At 39.6% G+C, this 24,203-nt stretch overlaps 1 protein-coding gene across 1 annotated transcript in view; it reads right to left on the reverse strand.

Annotated features, from left to right (window-relative positions):
* Positions 1 to 24,203, reverse strand: part of LOC121862404 (striatin-3-like) — a 154,844-nt gene that overhangs the window by 20,933 nt on the left and 109,708 nt on the right. Inside the window, 2 exon segments of the mRNA XM_042360669.1 lie at positions 412 to 581; positions 13,098 to 13,276. Coding sequence (XP_042216603.1) covers positions 412 to 581; positions 13,098 to 13,276 — 349 coding nt within the window.

Genomic DNA, 24,203 nt, shown 5'->3' on the forward strand with positions numbered 1-24,203 from the left:
ATTCAGCACAGAGGAGTGAAGTTGATTCACCTAAGTTTGGTATTCTCATTTACTCATTTAAACAAACACACAAAATTTGCAGGACATTACAGAGACTGTCTCACCTACTCATATCTGAGGTAATTCTCACTTAAATCATCCTTTATGTTTACCTTTTCATCTTCACTAAAACCTAAAAAGGTACTTCACCCCTTCACTACGGGGGACGCCACTTTTAAAACCTTACTTTGCTAATGTCAGGTGATTTCATTCAGCACAGAGAGAACTTGTACACAAGTGGTTAAACTTGTGGTTCAATTCATGATTCATTTACTGACATGCATATTCAGAAACAAGTGTACACTAACCATATAAATATGTATTTGTCAGTGTACATTAACCATAAAAAGAAGTTTTCCAGTGTACACTAACCATATGAATCATAAGGATCAATATTGGAGGAAGGGATGTTCCATATGCGTATGGTGCCGTCGATGCCTCCTGAGTAGCACTTTTCCCCATCGCTGTTCATCGCCAAACATAAGACAGGACCCAAGTGACCACGAAATGTGTAAACTGGTTCTACGTCTAAAGATGCAGACCTGAAAGGGAAATACAGTAGTTCACATTCTTAAGTCTTACACTCCAACATTTATACTGGCATGAATGTATACAAATAAATGAAGACATTTAATCTTATACACAAACATGTAGTAATATCTCTGTTAGCCGGAATCCCTCAAAACCCGGAACACTCCGATAGCCGGAATTGAAATTTGCTCGGAAAATCATTCCCAAAGCCGGAATTTTCCAACAATTTCCGGCTTTAGGAACACATTTTCTTATATTACTGACCTTCTGATGGAATGTCAGGTCACCTTTTCTTGGGTGGTGGATTACTGGGTGTCATGACCTGAAAATGTCTTCAGTAAACACGAAACCTAAAGTATTTTTAGGGAGATTGTGGTAAGTATAAGTATAAATGAGCAAAGTTGTATCCCTTCAACATTACATCACATAACATTTTAAAATATGGAGTGAGAAGGCAGAAAGGTTTGGGTAATTAGAGAGACAGAGTGGAAAGGAGTGGTAACATGCACCAGTGTTGCCAAGTGATAGGCTCAACATCTGATCTTTTAATTTGCCTCCATGCAGTCACACAACAAGACCCTCACTGGATGTTTGTTGTCTTAATTCCCATTTGTGTGTGTGTGTGTTTTGACCTTGCCAAGCACATTGTAGGATTTGGAGAAGTTGATGAAGAGTTTGTCCAGGAGTCAGGTGGTGAGGTGACATGCCAAGACACTTACACAACACGCACATTAACAGCACTACTAAACCATTGTCTTATAACATTTTACATCATAATTTCTATTTTAAAATTAACTGATAAATGATGGCTCAACTGGGCTACATTTGCACTTAGACAATTGATCAATGAATAAACCAGGGCATATGGAGACTTATTATACATGAGTGATGTCACAAAGCTTTGAAACTCCAACCACATAAATTATCACAACCTGTACTTAAATGTACCAAGTTAATTACTAAAATTATTATGTCTTGTGCAAAATAAGGGATGTTTATACTCAAATTAATCGCTATCTTACAAGAATTCCAGCAATGCAAGTTATATTCTCCTAAGTCAAGTCAGTGCTGTTTTTGAAAAAAAAAAAAAAAACATATAAAACCCCTCTGCCTTTCATAATCCTGAGTATGCGTTAAACTCTTCTCCTCCCAGCCGGAGGGTCTATTGGGTGGGGTGGGGGGGGGGGGGGGGGGGGGGGGACTGTGAACCCCCCCCCAAGGGATGCCTCACTGTGTATTCCATCTGTCCTTGAGTACTGGATAGACCGCCCAAACAGCTAATTCCCGAGCACTTGCGTGTGTGTCGCACACAGGGTGGTGAAATGCATCTAGTGTGGCAGCATTATGTTAGTGTTAAGGTGCAAGCAAGCACTGCTTGCTTCCTCTCGCTTTCAGCTACCACCGCTGGCTAGCCCTCGTGGCGAACAGGGAAGTAACTTGCATAAGTCTTCTCCTGCCAGTGCACAGTCTCTTCACCATCATGACTCCTGCTGTGCCTCCTCGTGGCAACACAAGGTGACTGGGTGCCTCGTGGGCCCAGACTAGACCAGCAGGGGATCTCGGAGTAGCAGTGGGCCCCCGAGGGACGGCGAGTAGGCCCACTGTCATGTGGACACGTTCTGGCGACTACCAGCCATTGCCCAGCTGCCTTGCAAATTAACCTTGGTAGGTACAGTATAAGACTACGGGAGTCAACCCTGAACGAAAAATCTGTGGTGGAGCCCCGCATCAGGCAGACATGCTTACAGAGCTCCAACAAGACCCCAACGGCAGTACAGACAGAAGAGGTGACCACCTTGGGAACCCAACGACTACACCGGCGGATGAAGGCAATGCCTGATGGACAGGATACTAAGGCAAAACCCAACAAACTGGGCTATCGGCAGTCCATTGCAACTCTCCCTCTCCCCAGTTGTTGCAACACTTGCACCACTGGAACAGGAAAAGGGAGAGCCAAGATGTGTGGTTGCAGCCTGCGCTCGTGCCTCAACACATAAATCATCTCACGCTCAGCCATCATCCAGTTCATCATCATCAAAACCCCTGTACCCCCAAAATTCCTATGACGACGAGGACAGGCAGAGATGACTGCCGGGAGTCTCTAGTCACAACTCTGCACATGGGTGGCACAGATAAGATGGTTGTTTATGCGCTGGGATCTAGGCAGCAGTGCAATCCGGTTCTGTCAGTGCGACTGAGCAGCCCTTTCGAGGAGCCACTCTGCTCAACCCCACATGCGGAGTGGGCTAGAAAAGGTGCCCTAAACATAGCCTGCCTAAAGAACCAGCCTGACTGGGCAACCGTACCCAGTAAGGTCATCCAAACAAAAACAAACTATACAACCTCTTATGGTCGCTGTATGGAATGTCAGGACCCGTCTGGATACTGGCACAAATAAGCGTCCTGAAAGAAAAACTGCACTTGTGGCAAAAGACCTGGCTAGGTATAACATCAACATGGCAGCCATCAGTGAGTACCGGCTCCCAGATGAGCGCCAGCTCACAGAACGGGGGTCTGGCTATACCTTCTTCTGGATGGGTAAGCCTGCTGCGTATAGAAACCACATTTATGGAGTTAGCTTTACCATCCACTAACGCATCCTACACAGGCTAACAGAAATGCCTATTGGGATCGACGAGCGCTTCATGACGCTCTGAGTTCCACTGAATCACTCGCGTCATGCCCTTTTCATTAAAAGCATACGCCCCAACACTGGATGCTGAGGATAACATCAAGGAGGCCTTTTACGCCGACCTTGACAGAGTGCGAACCTCTAACTCCAGAGAAGATAAGGTTGTGCTTCTAGTTGACTTCAATGCCACAGTTGGCAGAGATGCTAACATTTGGCAGGAAACCAAAGGGAGAAACGGATAGGCAAGTGTAATACCAACGGCCTACTCCTCCTCAGCAAGTGTGCTGCACACAACCTCACTATCACCAATACCTTGTTTAGGCAGGCCGACAAGTTCAAGGGTTTGTGGCAACACCCATTATCCAAACACTGACATCTCATTGACTACATCATTGTCAAAGAAAAAGATCACCGAGATGTCCTCCTCACCAGAGCCATGCGTGGCTCAGACCACTACAACACTGATCATCGACTTGTCAGAGCCAAGTTCTCACTTCACGTCACACCAAAACGGCGAAGGCAGCAAGCCTTCAGAAGAGGTTTTAATACTAAGTGTCTGGGGGACCCAGCAGTAGCACAAGTTTTCAGAGAAGAGCTCAAACATGGGCTTATAAACAACCCAACAGCAAACTACGCGAATCCCAGTGCCGAATGGAATACTCTTAATATTGTTCTGACAAAAACCTGCAGAGAGACCCTCGGCCAGATGAAAAGAATACACTAGGACTGGTTTGATGAAAATGACCCTGCAATCAAAGTACTCATCGATGATAAATGTGCTGCTTTTACTAACTGGCAGAATAACCCTCAGTCTCGGACCAAAGATGATACCTTCCGCAAGGAGAAAGCAGCAGCCCAGCAGGAACTTCACAATCTAAAGAACGACTGGCTTAAAAATAAAGCATGTGAAATACAAAAACTTGCAGATCAGCACAAGATGCGCAAATTTTTAATTTTCACTAAAACATTTCAAGAACCCATCATTCGTGGCACAGTCCCCCTCCGTTCATCTGACGGTAACTTCATAATTAAAAGACGATGAAGGCCTCCTCCAGCGCTGAAATGAGCACTACCATTCATTGCTCAACTTAAACACTGATGTGGATGTCCTGACTACCCAGCAGGTCCCTCAGCATCCAGAGCTGACCCACCTCAGCTATCCTCCATCCCTGGATGAGGTAGTTACTGTCATCAAACAGATGAAAAATAACAAAGCCTCAGGGCCTGATGGAATTCCAGCCGAGGTGTATAAGGCAGGAGAACCTCTGCTTACCAGCCGTCTCCACTCTCTCCTGGAGAATATATAGGAAAATGAGGAAATCTCCCAAGCTCTTAAAGACGCCTCCATCGTCAATATTTATAAGAACAAGGGAGACCGGTCAGACTGTGGCAACTTCCGTGGGATCTCGCTGCTGTCCGTAGCTGACAAGATTATCGCCCGAGTAGTCCTAAACAGACTACTACCTGAGGTAGAAAACTTCCTCCCAGAATCTCAATGTGGTTTTAGACTATCACCTGGCACCACTGACATGATCTTTGCTGCCCGCCAGATACAGGAAAAGTGCAGAGAACAGCGTCGTGACCTGTACATGGCTGTCATCGACCTAGCCAACAGAGAAGCACTCTGGTGGACCCTCAGCCTTTTGGCTGTCCACACATAAAACCACAGACATTAATAGGGGTTTCAATATTGAAATAGCCTGTTCCTCACCAGACCTTACCGACCAATTTCCTGTAACACCCCACGAACTAACAACAGCACTAATAAAAGGTGAATCATCCTCCCCTGGTGAGGATGGCATAACCTATAACACCCTGAGATTGTTAAATGAGATCCCTAACCATCCACTGCTTGACCTGTATCAAATGAGCCTCACACAGGGTATTCTGCCTTAGTCATGGACTCATGGAAACATAGTACCAATCCCTAAAGCTAACTCTCCAAACTTCAGGCCCATTTCACTCACATCCTGTATGTGTAAAGTCCTTGAAAGAGTTTTCTCAACCGTCTCATGTTTCACGTCAAAGACAAACTGGTCCCTAATCTGTATGGGTTCATGCCCGGGCGCAACACACAGACATGCTTTGCAAAATATCTTCACTCAAAAAAATAAGACACAAACAGCCTTCATAGACCTTAAATCAGCCTCTGATGTAGCTAATAGAGACATTATACTTGAGCAACTAGCTAATTTGGGCATCCAAGGTAACCTCCTGACATGGATAAAGGGTTATCTGTCCAACAGGTATGCCAGTGTTCTGTTTAGGGGAGTCAAAAATGCCAGAATGAGATCATTTGAGCTTGGCACACCTCAGGGAGGAGTGTTAAGTCCCATGCTCTTTAATATACTGATGCACAAGCTTAATGCTGACATTCCAGTTCAGCCAAACGAGGCTGTAATATGCTATGCTGATGATATCTGCATTATGACACAGACCAACCTCAGGCTCCAAGCCTTGCTGGATGTATTTGCCCAGAGGACTGTGGAATGTGGTCTCATAATATCTGTTGACAAGATAAGGGTCCTCGATCCTCGTCCTGCTCACCCTCTGCCTCTTGATTTTAACATTACCAGCATGCCCTTGGAACTATGTAGCTCTTATAAATATCTTGGAATTTGTGTGAATAATGCAAACTTTGTCAGCAACCTTCGTGCCAAACTAAAGCGGTGCATTAAACCCCTCAGAACCCTTGTTGGCAAGGGCAATGGAATTAACATCACCTATGCTCGTACTTTCTATCTTCACTTCATTCGTTCTGTAGCTGACTATCATGCTCTCCATCTTGTGACTATTCCACTTAAACAACTCAACAGCCTTGAGGTAGCGCAAAATGAAGCCATGCGCATCATTCTAGGATGTCCAAAATCAAACAGAATTGTAAACATGAAGAAAGAGCTCGGACTGCCCTCCCTATCTGAGAGGATAACTCTACTTAATACCATATTTCGTGTCAAAGTTTTGAAGAACAATGGTCCCCAAACTACAGCTCAAACTGAATTGATGTTCTATCTAAGTAATCCCGACTATCTCGCTAACCTTCCACAAAAGACTCTTTTTAGGGTGTGGCTTCATAAAAGTGTTGCAGATCTCTTGAAACTGAATGACCCAATCACCCCAGACGAACCCATTAATGCCATTCCTCCTTGGCTGGATATATCAGTTCCTATTAATCACACTCCTGTTGGTAGTAAGCAAATGTTAAACACCGATGTGATGAGATGTGTCACACTAGAAACTATTAACATAGAGAGTATTATATCAAGTGAATGTTATGCATTTACTGATGGTTCTGTGCAGACAAACACAAGAAGAACAGGCTATGCAATTGTAATATATAAAGAAAAAGAGATGATAGTGTCAAACAAGCAAAGGCTGAACTGAACAACTGGGCCAGCACAATACAAACTGAACTATCTGGAATCTACTTAGCCACAGACTACCTTAAAGAAAATGGAGGTGGGGTGATATTCTGTGACTCTCAAAGTGCTTTGAAATCAATGAACAACCCGTCAGGTTCTATGTCTAAAGTTGTATGTGATATTAAAAGAAATATGATAACTGCCAAAGAGAACAACTCTCGTATCGAATTTGTGTGGATTCCGTCCCATGTTGGAATTAGGTATCATGACCGTGCTGATAGACTGGCCAATGAGGCATGTAAGAAAGAAAATGTTGACTGTGACTTTGGCCTGTCTAATGCTGTACTTAAAAACATTCAAGTCAGAATCAGGAACTCTAATCTAGAAGAACTGAGAAATGCAGAGAGACCTGGCAGTTGTAGCATTAGTAAATATGACAAATTTTGTGACGAGAGGTACCGGTATGGCCAGCATAAGTACAGAACCACACAATGTGATGTAGTCGTGGCCAGAATTAGGCTAGGATACAGACACATCTGGCATGTTAGTAACACTGTACCCATACCGGAACACTCAGCATGTAAACTTTGTGATAAACCTTTAAAGCATACACTTGAACACTATATTATTGAATTTGACACTGTCAAAGACTTCAGGCCACCTGGCTTATTGTATCATTAACTTTGCAATTACTACATTGAAACGGGGGTGCTTGGGGACATTCTTGCTGTTTATCCCAAATTTGCTAGCCCACGCTGATTAGTCTTCAATTAGAATATGACGTCCAATATATAGGTTGACAACCCTTTATCCGAAATTCCGAAAACTGAAAAACTCTGACAACCGAAGTTTTTTTGTGGAGCATTTTTTTTTTTTAAACAGGGATTAGCCCACCCAGGCATAGATCACTGACCCACATCAGGCCTGGGGATGTAATAGTAATACTAATTATAATAATAATAATTATTCAAAGTAAATAAAAATTTTAATTAAAAAATATACCAAACTAAAATAATAATGATAATAATAATAATAACAAAATATTATAATAAAATTTATAATAATAATAACAATAATACTGTATTAATAAAATAATAATAATAAAGAAATACAAGAATGAAAAACGATAAAAAGTGAGAAATACAACCTAGACCTATGAATTATTATTATTATTATTATTATAATTATTATTATATTTTCGCCACCCAGGCCCCAATGTGGATCAGTGACTTGTGCCCGGGTGGGCAAACACACTAAAAAGAAAAAGAAAAAAACTAACCATTCTGAAAACCAAAAAATTATGAAATCCAAAATGCCTCTGGCCCCAAAGATTTTCGGATAAGGGATTGTCAAACTAAATAAATAAATAAATAAATAAATAAATATATATATATATATATATATATATATATATATATATATATATATATATATATATATATATATATATATATATATATATATATATATATATATATAGACAGACAGACCCCGACTTACGACCGTCGGGACTTACGACCGCCTCAGATTTTTTATTAAAAAAAAAAAAAAAAAAATTTTCTTCAAATGACACGCATTTTCTATACCGAAACGTTTCCAGTTAATGTAGTCTCCATGTATAATTAGAAAATTATGGGGGCCCCATGTGCATTCAGCTGACTACATTAAAGGTAAGTGCTCAGTCACACTGTAACCATTCCTTATTATTTATTACTTTCACTGTACTGTATCCATTCCTCATTATTCATTACTTTTACTGTACTGTATTTCATTGTAGATTATTTATTTAAAAAAAATTATCTATGTCGGACTTACGGCCATGTCGAACTTACGACCTGGATTTGGGTCCCTAACCCCGTCGTAAGTCGGGGTCTATCTGTATATATATATATATATATATATATATATATATATATATATATATATATATATATATATATATATATATATATATATATATATATATTTACGATTATATTATATAAATAAAGTCATGTAACACCTACCACTTTAATTACTACTTTGTAGTGTTTCCTCTGCGCTTCAGACAATCTTTTAGCCTTCGAGGAACACTGTCAGCAAGGTTTTGCAAGAGGTCAGGTCAGGTGGCAAGTTAGCACGGGTATCCTTGATGGCTGCCTCTAGCTTCGGGATTGATGATGTGTCAGCGTCGCGCAGACGACACTTAACAATGGACCACAAATTTTCTATCGGGTTGAGATCTGGGCTACTGCCAGGCCAGTCATTAAAGAAAGGTACCTCCCAGTCTTTGAGCCACTGTATGACACTTTCAGCAGTGTGGCATGGGGCACCGTCCTGCATGAAAAGGCTTGCCTTAGCTTTATCAAATGATTCAGGTAAGAAATCACTGAGCAGTTCAAGATAGTTGTACTGATTCATTATCTGGTTCTTAGGGAGGATTACTAGTTCACCAACACCATAATACGTAAAGGAAGCCCAAACCATAAGCGAGGCAGGGTGCTTAACAGTCTTTACAGTGTACTGTGGGAGGTGTGCGTCTGAGTGGGGCGGGCGGTACACCCTCCCTCCATTACTCCCAGTCACAGAAAACGTAGCCTCATCCGACCATAATACACTCCTCCATGTCTCTAAATCCCACACTTCATATTTCTTGCAAAATTTCACTCTATTTTCCTTCTGTCTCTTTGTCAACAGAGGTTTACGGCGGGCACGAAAGCTCTTAAATCCCAGGTCATCGTGCAGGGCTTGTTGAACACAACTTAACGAGACGTGACTCAAAAGACGGGGATTTCTCTCTTTCACTTCACGTGCTGTGAGTGAGGGATTGGACCGTACTTGTCGAGAAATAACCTAAGTGCCCGTGGAGACAATAATTTAGGCCTACCAGACTTAGGTAATGGAGCTGGTAACTTGCCCTCTCCAAGCTCACGGAAACATTTGACAAGATTTTGAACAACTCGTAATGCCACACCAGTCTGAGCCAATATTTCTCTCAGTACATGGTTCGCTTTGTACAATGCAATCACTGCTGCAATATCGTCTCTTGTAGTAACCCTCCAAGACACCTCTGATGGCCACTATGTCGGGTTATTGCACCTTAAACTAGACAAAACATGGCCGCATGGCGAGGGAACCCGCACAATAAATATTCCCCTCACAGCTGCCAGAGGCGCACTGACTACAAGCCGTGACATGTTCTCAGTTGCCAAATGTCAGCACTTGCCAACAAACCAAGCGTTTTGACATCTCGCATCCCAGGACAGGCTTCACAACATATGATCTTTTTTTTGCGAGAACTTAGTTCGTCTGCCCTATCGCGACTTAACATTCCGCACAGACTGTATATGTATGTATGTATGTATGTATGTATGTATGTATGTATGTATGTATATATATATATATATATATATATATATATATATATATATATATATATATATATATATATATATATATATATATATATATATATATATATATATATATATATATATATATATATATATTGTTAATGAATATGATGTATTTCTTTGTGTAGGAACCTTTGTCCTGCGTGGCAGTGAGAAGTGATACCACCCTCATTGTCAAGACCTGACTGAATTACTCAGAATAGGTAAACTTTACTCCAACTTTGTCAATAAATTTGTTAAACTAAAACTAAAACCACCAAAATTCATCACCATTGTGAGGCAACTCCATGATGGCACGAATGGCAGTGTCCTGCACAATGGCACCGAGGCTAAGTTCTTCCTCATCCAAAGGGGGTTAAGCAAGGCTGTGTACTGGCACCAACTCTCTTCTCCATTTTCTTGGCTGCCTTCCTTACTCGTGTCAGTGCCAATTTAGCCGGCGGGGTGGAGATCCAGTTCCGGCTGAAGGGTCTTTTCAACCTAAGACGACTCCGGGCAGGAACAGAGGTGTCGGCAACTTTCAATAGTGAACATCAGTATGCAGATGACCTTACCCTTGTTGCTTACATTGAACACAACCTAGAGGAGATCCTAAGCACCAACGCACATGCGTATGCGCGCTTCGGTCTTGAGGTGAATGTACGTAATACTCAGGTTCTCTTTCAACCTGCCTCTGGTTCAGCCACATCTCCACCATCCAACCAGCTTAACGGTACTACCCTCTCTAATATTACCCACTTTCGGTATCTCGGCTCCCGCCTGTCCACCACTGCAGACATCGATGAAGAGATTCAGCATCGGATCAGATGTGCATCTCAAGCCTTTAGCAGAGTCCGAAACCTTGCCTTCAGCTGTAGGGGGCTGAAATTATCTACAAAGCTGCACGTACAGTATATCAAGCAGTGGTCCTCCCCACCCTGCTATATGGCAGTGAGACATGGGTCACATAAAGGAGGCACCTCAAGGCACTTGAAAACTTTCACCAACGTAGTCAAAGTTCCATCCTCCGAATTCGCTGGGAAGACAAGAGAACAAATACCAGTATTCTTGCTGACACCAACTGTAGGAGCATCGAGGCTACCATTATCCAAGAACAACTACACTGGACTGGCCTTGTTACCCGCATGGACGACAGTAGACTGCCAAAGCAGCTACTTTACAGTCACCTAACGAATAGTAAATGTAATGCCGGCGGGCAACTGAAAAGGTATAAGGATAGTCTTAAGACAAGCCTGAAAAAGTGCCAAATCGACCCCCTCACCTGGGAGTCGATTACTCCACACAGCAATGCTTGGAGGAGCACCACACTAGGTGTCAATACTTTTGAGTTAGCCCGACTGCAAACCGAGGCAGACAAGCGCCAATGCCGTAAAGACACTACCACCGCCCCTCCCGCACTAGATGCAGCCCTCCACACGTGCCGGTCCCATATCGGCCTCTTTAGTCACCATAAAATTCACCAATGAAGGTGACATCCTTAATAACTCATATCATTGTATCATAGCTGAATGATCGTCATACTTGATTCAGAGTGACAGCAAAGAGAGAGAGAGGTAGGGGTGTGTGTGTGTGTGTGTGTGTGTGTGTGTGTGTGTGTGTGTGTGTGTGTGTGTGTGTCATATAGAGCTTTTGTTTTTTAAATATATTATTTAAAAAATTTTTTAGATAAAGTGTTTAGGATTATTTTGATACATAAAATGGTGTGTCTAACGAAATTAGAACTAATTTTATTGACTCCGGTATCAACATTTCTATTTTTTTTATAAGAGAATGGAATTCCCATCACTATATCAAATAGAAATATTTCGTTTAAGGATATCGTATTGGAAACATTTGGTAGAGAATTTATTAAGGATCATTATGGTATCAAATTCATCTCCACGCTTCAGCGAGGAAGGGGCGGGGGGGGGGAGACGGACCACGCGACCCTACCCCCCCAAAAGGTCCACTTCCATCAACACACAACACCACCACCTACACATCACACATACACCCCTACATCACACACAAACACACCCTTCAACAACCACACACTCCCAAACACCACTCACACACCCCTAGCAAGGGAATTAAGACACATGTGCATGTGTGTGACTGCATGGTAATGAGTTAAATATCAGCTATTGAGGAGTGCTTGGCAACACCCATTTCCATTCCAACTCTCTAATTACCCAAACCTTTCTACTTTCTCACTCCATATTTTAAAATGTTATGTAGCTTAATGTTGAAGGGATACAACTTTGTTCATTTATACTTATACTTACCACAATCTCCCTCAACATATTTTAGGATTCGTGTTTATTCAAGACATATTCAGGTCATGAGACCCACTAATCCTCCACTCAAGAAAGGGTAACCTGACATTCCATCAGTAGATTAGTAATATGAGACCACTAATCCACCACCCTACCTGCACCTGACATTGCATCAGGTCAGGTCAGATCAGTTACACAAGACCCACTAATCCCCCCACAGCTCCATGGGAGTGGAAAATACCAGTCTTTGCTGTAACACACAGCTTCATTCATGTCCATATCTTTTAGATTTTTAATTTTTAAATATATTTATTTAATCAAACTTTTAGATGAACTATTATTCTGGATTATTATAGTAAAGACATTAAGTTTCTAACTTAATTAGAATTGTATTTACGGATTCCAGTAATTTAGACTCGAGGAAAACATCTCCAGCACCCATAAACGTTCTGGGGAAGTGGGTTAGTGTGCATCTGTGCAAGACTGTCTAATTTAGACACTCAGAAACTTTTCCCAGTAATCGAAAAAAATTCCGAGGATAAGGAATTTTTCCAGGTTTGAGAAAGTCGTCTTGTTACAAGGAAATCTCTCGCCCCTGGAAGTGCTCTGCACCAATTGTTCCGGCTAACGGGAAAATCACTGTATATTGGCATGAATGTGTACAAATGAATGAAACTGAAGAGTTATTACAGAGCACAACGAGTACCTCAAATTAGGACTCATTTGTACATTTAAATGCCACACTGTTAAAAGAAATGGAGTATATGGAGGCAGCTGTTGTACTCTCTGACAAACAACACAAGCAATATGTATCTTGACATTAGATATTACCATACCAATAAGACACTGTTTATAGATACCATAGAAAGAAGCATCATCAACTCACTTCTTAGCTGGTACTGTTTTTTGGAGGTTCCAGAGTTTCAGCGTAGCATCTTCAGAGGCGGTAATGAGAGTGGGCTCTTGTGGGTGGAAACAGAGGGCTCGCACGCCGTCAAAGTGTGAGCGTAATGTGTATTTGGCTGTCCAAGTCTTCCGGAAATTCTCTTTGGTTGATGAAATCTGCTTAAAGAGGAGAATGAAAAAAAAAATCACTTACTTTTGAAAAGACTGATGAACTATATGTTGAAATTCATGAAAATTAATACTGACATCATATAGAAAAAATACATAAAAGATCAGCTGGTCTGACACCATAGAAAGAATATCTATCGGAAACAAATGAATCATCTGAAACTTACAAAAATCAAACTATCCTTCAGTTACCACTATATATCAGTCCTAATTTGTTTACTTGTTTGTTACTTGCACTGTTTGGTACTCACATTATCTATTAACATTCATAATTTATTTTTTTGGATTGGATTTACAGTACAGGGGGGGTCCCCGACTTACGAACGTCAGCTGATACGAATGGGGTTAAACTTTCATTTACAGTATTTATTTACCTGATATATTTTTTTACTTTCATTTACTGAATTTTGCCATTAATTTCTTCTTTTGTCTTAAATTAAGTGATTTTAGATGTACAGTAGGCTCTCGCCAATAACGTTTAATAGGTGCCTGAAAAACGCGGTTATTAGCGAAAACTTTATTTGTGTGGCATTAAAATACATGTAAAAAGGGTTTATTGGTGCTGCCGCCCCAAGAATTTCACCCAATTTTTCCCCTTAGAAGCCCTCCTAACACTTTGTTCGTTGAAATAAAAAGAATTGTTATTCAATCGTCAAAATAAAGAGTTTGAGTAATATAACACTTAGCTTGGGGGGAGTTTTTGAGGTGCTTGGTGTGATGATTGTTCCGTATCTGAGGGCTGCTAAGACTTGCACTGTCATTCATTCTACAAGCTAACCATTTCAAAAGAAAATGCTCTATTATCACTAACAACCTATTTCTATCACTTTTATCATTCATAGCTCGCCTCGCATTTCCATCACTACCGAAATATTTCTTAATATTTCACACTGTAGACTCAGAACAGTTCAATTTCCTCACAATATCAATGTTCCGTGCACCACTTTCAATGAGTTCAACAATCTGTTCTTTATCCTTGACCGAGTTGGCACGCTTCTTGGGGCTTTGACTCTTAGCTTTGGGGTCTTTTTTCTCATTCACTTTAAAAGTTCCCTGGCGTTCAGGCGGCAAATCTCTCCCTCCACCACCTCCCCTAACCCCCACAGGCAAAAATGAGGAAGCCATTATTGATCACCGACCCTAGCAACCACTGGTTATAGAGGCTAAAATCTCACACGTGGGCGCAGTGCTGTCTTCCACGGAGCGTGTGTGAGAGTGAGGCGGAGCGGACAACTACGTCATCAACATGGCAGCAAACAAGTGCTATGATTGATGCGCACGGACGCTTCCCACAAAATCTCCGTTATTCAAGAGAATCCAGACGTTATCGAAAATGGTTATCTATTGTAACTTACCGTTATTGTGGAAGTTGTTATTGGCGAGAGCCTACTGTAATACAGTGGTCCCTCGGTTAACGAACGCCTCGGTTAACAAAATATCGGTTAACGAATTACCTTCCATAAGAATCTTCATTTCGGTTAACGAACAAAATTCAGTTAACGAAATTCTTACGAAAATGTTTCGACATGTTTTGGCTTGCTCACCAGCTGGAAGATTAGTCCGCCAATACAGAAATCGGTTCTAGGGCTTACATTCATTAAAATTGGAGTAAATATCAAGAAGGTTGTACTATTCAATAATTTTCCACATTTTATATTAAATTTTTTAGTCATTTTAACACTTATTTAACATAATTGCAGTACAGGGAACTAGTTTTTGGTGTGCCCATCAGCCACTTCACTCACTCACCAAGGCCTCAGTTTGTATCTCTGTTCAGTGGAGGAAACATCTTTCTTGTGGGTCTCTTGAATACAGAGTATTTTTACATTTTTACAGTACAATTATTGGTCATTCTGAAATTTATTTAACATATTGACAATATATAGTGCAGTGCAGTGTTGATTTAAAGAAAATAATCTTGAATTACGCCTAGTGAACTTAAAATTCTACGGGTGAAATGTTGGCACCAAGCATGGGGTGATTTCTCTTCCACCCCCACTTCCTTCTCTTCTCTCTTCTCCTCCACCCCCACCCACTTCTATTTCCCATCATCATCAACCAGGAGCCTTCTACATAAACACTTCAAAGTAAGTGTACTTTACTGCATTTTTTTTTACTTTGTATGTAATTTTCGGTGAGCTGAAACCAATTACCCCAAATCCCATTGAAACAATGATTTCGGTTAACAAAATTTTCGGTTAATGAACGATCATCCGGAACGAATTGTGTTTGTTAACCGAGGGACCACTGAATAAGGACTTAGGCTATGATATAGGATTTTAAACATTGTTCTGTAAGTACAGTGTACACATAGCATGTGTTCCGACTTACATACAAATACGACTTAAGAACATCCTCAGGAATGGTACCTGTTCGTAACCTGGGAACCCCCTGTATACTTCAATATCATAACTGTTTTATGGCCATTTTCCACACTTGCGTGGGTTAGCCTCAGTTACCTGATGGTATGGTATCCCAGTACTTCATTTTCATACTTGTAAGCCTTTTCTTGCTCTGGTGCCAGGTGACTGTGGTCACAAGCAACAAGAATCTCTTCTAACTAGCCTACAATCATTCACTCTAATTGCTGACCGTTTTTGGTTTTGCTGTTATCATATGGTACATACAAATATTGGGGTGCAATGGTCAAATGGATACAGCACTTGCTTCCTATCCTAAGGATTGCTGGTTTGCACCAACTGCACCCACAGTTCACCCCGCTGTATGTAGGTTCCTAAATTTACAACTAGGGAAGTCAAGCTAGTCAAGTACAGTGGCAGCCATGCTGCCTTCTTGTACTGTATCCAGACAGTCTGTAATGGGCCGAGAGATTTTTGGGACCCACATTCACACAAAAATAGATAAGAGCTTAAAATGTTGTTATAATGGCATAAGTCAACTACACCTTAAAAAAAAATACCCTCCCCCCCCCAAAAAAACAAAAAAACAAAAAAGGTTAACCCACTGAATAAAGATGGAGATGAAATTTGATACTATTATTTAAAACTTGGTTTATGGAGACAATGTTTATAAAAAAATGATTACAGGACTTGAGTTTAAAACACACGGTGAACTTTTTGTTCGCTCGCCAGTGAATGTTCATGGTCACACCTAGGCTGTTTTGCTACTCTGCTCTTTGTCAATACTGTACTGTACTTTCACTTACAACACTTGTTTTAAATCATCTGCTGTACTTACTTCCCTCTTGTCTTGCTACTACTATTTATATTTCCCTTCTCATCTTGTTACCACTAGTCAGATTTTCTCTATTCACTAGTTGTCCCCATTTCCTATTTTTATATCCTTGCCACCATAAAACTTTCATTATATTTCTAAAACTTTATTCAGAATAAATGTTTATTGAAAGGGAATTATTAAGAGGCTTAACAAGTTGCTTATAGTAAATATAAATAATGTTATTGGTTACAAGATCAACCAGGAATTAGGAAAAAATTCAGAGAAGAATATAGGAAATGCCCAAATGTTCAGGGGCCTGTGTTTATTGGACGACCCATTAAATTATGGAGAAGTGTGTTTAGGTGCTGGGATGACCAGTTGGAAAGAAACATAATTTATAAAATCCTGATATGCATTTATCCATTATATATTAATTAATATACAGTAATTTCTCCATTTGTTGGAATCTTCGATACCTGGAACTCTCCAATAGCCGGATTTCTTTTTTTTTTGAGCATTCCAAAAAATTCTGGGATAAATCTCCCCATTCCAGGCATGGAAATGAATTTCTGAGAGATTGAATCATGTTTCTGACACAGGAACATGTGCCAGGTGCATGGGCGGGTAGGCTCAGAGTGCTTGTGAGCTATAATTGGCCACCACTGTCATGTGACTGCATGGTATGCCTATGATTGGTTGCTGTACCTCCTCAAACTCTTGCTTCATAAGACTCTTAGTTCATTGTTTACTGCCAATGTACAAGCTTGTTTGCTCACTCACTACTGTTTTCGCATAAGATCTGTGTTGCGCAGTCCTGTACCAGCATATAATCAGCCAAGAATACCGTTAAAGCAGTGTTAAGATGTAAAAAGTGATTAGTTTCATGTACCCGGTACTGTACTGTACAGTTGGCTAAGCTTCTATCTTCAACACTGAGCAGCAGGGAAATGATTGTGTAAAATTTTTATTTTTTATCCTCACAATCAAATGATGGGATGAGAGAGAAATGATACTGTATATCTTAATTCAGTACAGTATACAGTATAACCTTCAAATTCGTGGGGGTTAGGTTCTCAAACAGGCCGCGAATGGACAAATCTGCAAATAACATTTCCTGACCGGGAGGGGCACATTTTCACTTGTGTACAAAAAAAGGTATATTCCCTTTATGTGTTTGCCCTTAGGACAATTATTTCTTTTACCTGTACAGTAAGTCCTCATTTAACGTTCCCCCGACAATGTTGCTTCGTTATGTCACTTCTCTTTAGATACCCATGATTCCGACGTCCAGACCGATTCGTTATAATGTCATCACAGACTACAGTCGGCCCTTAACATACGCGGGGGTTACGTAACAGAGATACCCGTGGATGTTAAAAATCCACGTATATGTGCTGCCACCCCCCCACCAAAACCTGATCCCCCCCATGTCCTTATTTACCGTATATATGTGTGTGTAGTTCAAGTTTTTAAGACCAAATTATTTGGCCAAAAATTGGGGGTCGACCTCTAAACGGGTAATAGTTTCGTTAGGTTGAAAAATATTTACCAGTACAGATTGACAACCCTTTATCCGAAATTCCGAAAACCGAAAAGCTCTAAAAACTGAAAGTTTTTTTGTGGGGCAATTTTTTTTTTTTTTTTACAGGGATTATTAGCCCAGCCAGGCACAGATCACTGACCCACATCGGGGCCTGGGGGGCAAAAATGTAATAGTAATAATACTTATCATAATAATAATAATTATTCATAGTAAATAAAATTTTAATAATTATACACCAAAATAAAATAATAATGATTACAATAATAATAATAATAATAAAATATAATAATAAAATTAATAATAATAATAACAACAATAATACTGTAATAATAAAATAATAATACAGTAAAGAAATACAAGAATGAAAAAAAGATCAAAAGTGAGAAACATGACCTAGACCTATGAATTATTATTATTATTATTAATTTTTATTATATTTTAGACCCCCAGGCCCCAATGTGGGTCAGTGATCTATGCCCGGGTGGGCTAATACACACACACACACACCCCCAAAAAAAAAAAAAAAAAAACCCTAACCATTCTGAAAACCGAAAAATTCCGAAAACCGAAATGCCTCTGGCCCCAAGGATTTCGGATAAAGGATTGTCAACCTGTAACTACCAGTAAACAATGGAAACGATGCACCAACGCACCACCAGCTGTGAGTGTCGGTACAGTTGCCAGAGCAGATCTCTTGCGTCATCATAGCAAGCCCAAAGTCGCCAAATCCATGGTATGGTAGCACAGGACGATGTAAAACAAAGTATTCATTTGTTAAAGTTTACTTATAGATACTGTACATAAATTGTTGTTCATTACATTTGAAACATCAATCATTGTTAATTAAATTTGAAACAAAAGAAAACTACGATACCATATTTTCATTAAAATATTACATCACAAGTATATCTTACCTTAACTGTGACTGAATGAATATAGGTATTCTCAGAAATAAATATGGAAATATAATATTTCTGCTGGAATGACGTACATATTACAGTGGAAAGTGGGATAAAATCATGAAAACAATGACTTTCGCTTTCTTTCGTTATTCAAAAGATTTTACCGTAATCGCTTTTCGAATGGTTTTCAGTTAAAAAACTGTTGTACTCGTACTGTATTACAATAATATTCTATCCTATCATTAGCCTTATAATCCCACAACTGAAAACCATTCGAAAAGCGATTACGGTAACATCTTTTGAACGAATGAAAGAGAAAGTCATTGCTTTCGTCACAATTTTATCCCACTTTCCGCTGTAATACGTACATCATTTCAGCAAAAATATTACATTTCCACGTTCTCAGAAATAAATGGTAGTTTTGTTGAAACGTAATGTACAATATTTAATATTAAAATGCAAAAATAGCTATAAAAACAATTAATACACCCGTAATGTACTGGCTGGCATCTCCACTCGTCCCTGCTCCCGTGTCCAAGGTCACCACTCCTCCCAACTCGCTCCCTCCTCTACCTCCTCCACCCCCTCTGCCTCCTCCACCTCCTCACCGTGACTACTGCCGACAACAAACACAAATGTTTTGTGAATAACTGCACCTCCACTTCCTACGTACAGTACTGAACTGTACTGTGCTGTGCATTTTTACAAACAATAAACATGGCAAGAAAAGCTATTAAAAAAAAAAAAGAGATAAAAATTTCACTTTACTGTACAGCACATATCCTCGGCGACAGGACGGGGGTCGTCGGGCTCATCGTCACTCAATTCCATAACGGGTGGTGAAGTGGGGGCGACGGTGGATTCAGCTGCTTCCTCACTGCCGCCAGTGATTGACGGTAATAAATCTCTCCTTCGGTGATCAAAGAACATGGTGATGGGGAGTTGTCGTCTCTTTCTTTCATTTCTTCCATGATGTTTTTGTGTGGAGCGAAAACGTCATCCATCCCTCGCATGAATTTCAGGGCACGCACCATGGAGGGGTCCATACTATAGGCCAGGTTTTTCAGTGCCTCAATATTCCTGGTCATCTCCCCCAACTTCTCCAACGTTATTTCTTGGTGCTCTTCCTCATCCTCTTTCCCTTTCGCTTCCTCTTCCTTGCCTGAGTCTACTAACTCCTGTAGATCCTCCTCGGTCAGCTCAGTGTCGTGCTCTTCAATTAGCTCCCTAATCTCGTCCTCTGCCATGTCCTGGAAGCCTTCAGCAGCCACTTTCCTTGACAGTGCCAGGGTCTTTCTGAATATTTTCATTAAAATCCATCAAAATCATTTTCCTTGTCATCGTCTTAAGCACCAAACAGCTCCTCCCAGTCTTCTCCTTGAACAGGGCTAGACGGTACGTATTTTTCAAATCGTTTTCAATTAAAAAAATGTTACAGCACATGTATATTTTACCTAAACTGTGTCTGAATGAATATATTCTCAGAAATAAATAGTAGTTTTGCTGAAACGTGATGTATTTCAATGTAAAATAGGATAAAATACATGACGAAAACAAAAGACTTTACCTAACCTTCCAATGTTCAAGAGATGTTACTCGTTTTTTTAATAGTTTTCGGTTAAAATACTGTTATATCACAATGATATTATATTCATACTGTGCTTGATATACTACATTCACGGAAATGTAATTTTTTGCTGAAATGACGTACGTATTAGTGGAAAGTGGGATAAAATCGTGACGAAAACAATGACTTTCGCTTTCTTTCGTTCAAAAGATGTTACCGTAATTGCTTTTCAAATGGTTTTCAGTTAAAAAAACTGTTGCATCACAAGTGAATTAGGATAAAATATTATTGTAATACAGTTGTACCCCACTTAACGCGGTCAATAAAACCCAGAGGGTACTGTGTTAAGTGAAAACCGCGTTAAGTGAACAACAGAACATATGGGATTAATTCCAATAGAAACCAGCCCGACCCCCAAACTCCACTTTTTGACGACACATAACTATGTTGTAGTAAAAATAACATCTTAATTTTATGATGGTACATGCACACAATTAATACTTAAGAGAAATAGAGAAATACAGTCACCAAGTTAATGTCCATTCAAATAATGGACACGACTCCCTCCCCCTCTCACACTACACTGCCGGCTCTTCCCTCTCTGAGAAATTTTGGGGGGAAAACCACTAAATTTTAATAAATAATACCTCAAACTAAAGTTAGGATAATACAATTGACATTGCTGGATTCCTTGTAAGACCAGGAATATTTTGAATATAAATGTCATATATTTTGCACAAAAGAGAACATATTTACTCAGAGTAAACCTTTTATCTAAAATTTGTATGTCTAATGCAAAATATATGATGTTTATATTCAAAATGATCACCAAATTGTAAGAATTCCAGCAATGTAAATTATATTCTGGCCGGGTAATTTGTATGAATTTTATGAGCTAAAACAAATATCTTCAGTTCATAAAAAAAAAAATATTCTTCACGACACTATCTGTCAATCAAAGTACCCCACCTTGCCTCCCCCCCTCTTCCAACTGCATGGTCAGTCCCAACCCTCCCCCCCACCCCCCACCAATCCTCCCTTCAAGAGATGTTGGGTGAAAAAACTAAATTTTAACATTTTGTATTAAATAATACCTCAGATTAAAGTTAGGATAATATAATTGACATTGCTGGATTCCTTGTAAAACCAGGAATATTTTGAATATAAATGTCATATATTTTGCACAAAAGAGAACATATTTACTCAGAGTAAACATTTTATCTAAAATTTGTATGTCTAATGCAAAATCTATGATGTTTATATTCAAAATGATCATCAAATTATAAGAATTCCAGCAATGTAAATTATATTCTGACCGGGTAATTTGTATGAATTTTATGAGCTAAAACAAATATCTTCAGTTAATAAAAAAAAAAAAATTTTCTTCACAGGGTAACAGATGGTCGGTCCGGTCCCTCCCTCCCCCCCACCCCCCACCAACCGTCCCAAGGAGATGTGTGGGAAAACCAGAATATTTAACTTTTTAGTAATAAATAGTACCTCAAACTAAAGTTAGGATAATATAATTGACATTGCTGGATTCCTTGTAAGACCAGGAATATTTTGAATACAAATGTCATATAATTTGCACAAAAAATAACATATTAACTCAGAGTAAACATTTTATCTAAAATTTGTATGTCTAATGCAAAATCTATGATGTTTATATTCAAAATGATCATCATATTGTAAGAATTCCAGCAATGTAAATTATATTCTGGCCGGGTAATTTGTATGAATTTTATGAGCTAAAACAGGCAGTCAGGCAGGGTGGCGGGTGGGGCAAATCTAAAAATAGCAAATCTAAAAATAGCGTCTGGAGCCGGACACTCACTGCGTATATGTGGAAAAAAACCCGCGTTAAGTGAAAGTTCAGCTCTGGCGAGGCACCGCGTATACGGTACAACGCGCTAAGTGAAACCGCGTTAGGCGGGGTAATACTGTACAACAGATTTTTAACTGAAAACCATTCGAAAAGCGATTACGGTAACATCTTTTGAACGAAAGAAAGCGAGTCATTGCTTTCGTCACTTTCCACTGTAATACATACGTCATTTCAGCAAAATATTACATTTTCATATTCTCAGAAATAAATAGTAGTTTTGCTGAAACGTAATGCATTTCAATGTAAATTAGGATAAACTACATGAAAACAAAAGACTTTACCTAACCTTCCGATGTTCAAGATATGTTACTCGTTTTTTTAGTAGTTTTCGGTTAAAATACTCTTATATTAGTGATATTCTATTCATACTGTGCTTGATATAATACATTCACGGAAATTTTATATTTTTGCAACTACAATGCTGATGTCAACACAAGCGTGGTTACAGCAAGACTGACTTAGTGAGGGAGAGCTGTGTGTGTGTGTGAGGTTGCGGGAGCGGGCGGTGTTTGGTGCCGCGCGCGATTTGAATGTACTTCAATTACTTCAATGTACAGAATATTCCTCCGGCGGGGCAATCCGCGTATTTGCAAATCCGTGTATTATAAACCCGCGTATGTTAAGGGCCGACTGTACTTTGTATGGAGCATCACCCTCTCTCATCTTGGCATGCTACGCTCTCTTGCAGTGTGTCACAGCCTCCCCACTGTCACTATGTTGAAATGCCCTGTAATATGACTTTCTCCCACTTAGTTATTATATGCAGTATCATATTTGTATCACTTATGTTAATTGTATGTTACAGTATTTGTCAATAAAGTGACCCATTCCCCAATTATGTAACTATATATTTTAAGCCTTCCGGCTGCCATGCTCTTTCAATAAACCGTTAATTATTATTATTAAAATGCATACAAATAAATAATAAGGAGGACATCCTTTCACAAATACCATAACAAGAAACACAACAACAAAATGTAATATAGAAAAAATGCGAGTCTACACATTAATGCCCCCTTACCTTCGAAGGGGACGTGTGATGATGACCATGCTTGTTCTTAATGATGCCATGAGTGATTTTTAATTGTTTCTATTTATTTTATTATTGTAGTTTTTTTTTTTTTTTTTTGATACACGCGAGTGTCAGACTGGCTGGGAACGTATCCCATTGAAACCCATTTTATAATGAACTCGATTTATGACATTTCAATTTATAATGGGGTTTTCAAGAATGTAAACCCAACGTAAGCTGAGGTTTACCTGTATATTGTATGTGTACAGTGGTGTTTCCATAAAAAAAATACAGCTTCGTACGAGATGCATAGTTTAGACTCTCAGAAAGTTTTCCCTAGTGCAGGGTGGAAAATTTCGGATGGTGGGGAGATTTCCGAATCAAGCTGCATAAAAACACTGAACCTACTATACAGGTAATTCTTAACCTACCTAGACTTAACAGTCAGGGTTTTTGTACGCCATATGAAAGATTTTGTTTCTTAGCTGCTTAGTGTTTTAACATGTGGGAAAAGTTTATTTCCAAGGTCTCTCATACACTCTTGGCAGCTGGTGTTGCCGGGAGCTCTCTTATGTGTGTACGGTCTCGGCTGTGGCACACAGCTCCATTCATGTCTCACACCCCAAAAATACTTCCATTTGATAGCCGATATCATATAGATTTATATTTTTACTTATTAAGGATTATTTGAGTAAAAAATGGTGTTTCTAATTTAATTAGAACTGATTTTATAGACTCCAGTACAGTGGTCCCTCGATTAACGAACACAAGTCGGTCGTTTACTGAAAATTTCGTTAACTGAATCTATTATTTCAATGGGATATTGGGTAAT

This window comes from Homarus americanus, unplaced genomic scaffold (genome assembly GCF_018991925.1).
Source record: "Homarus americanus isolate GMGI-L3 unplaced genomic scaffold, GMGI_Hamer_2.0 scaffold31037, whole genome shotgun sequence".
In the NCBI taxonomy this organism is placed as follows: Eukaryota; Metazoa; Arthropoda; class Malacostraca; order Decapoda; family Nephropidae; genus Homarus; species Homarus americanus.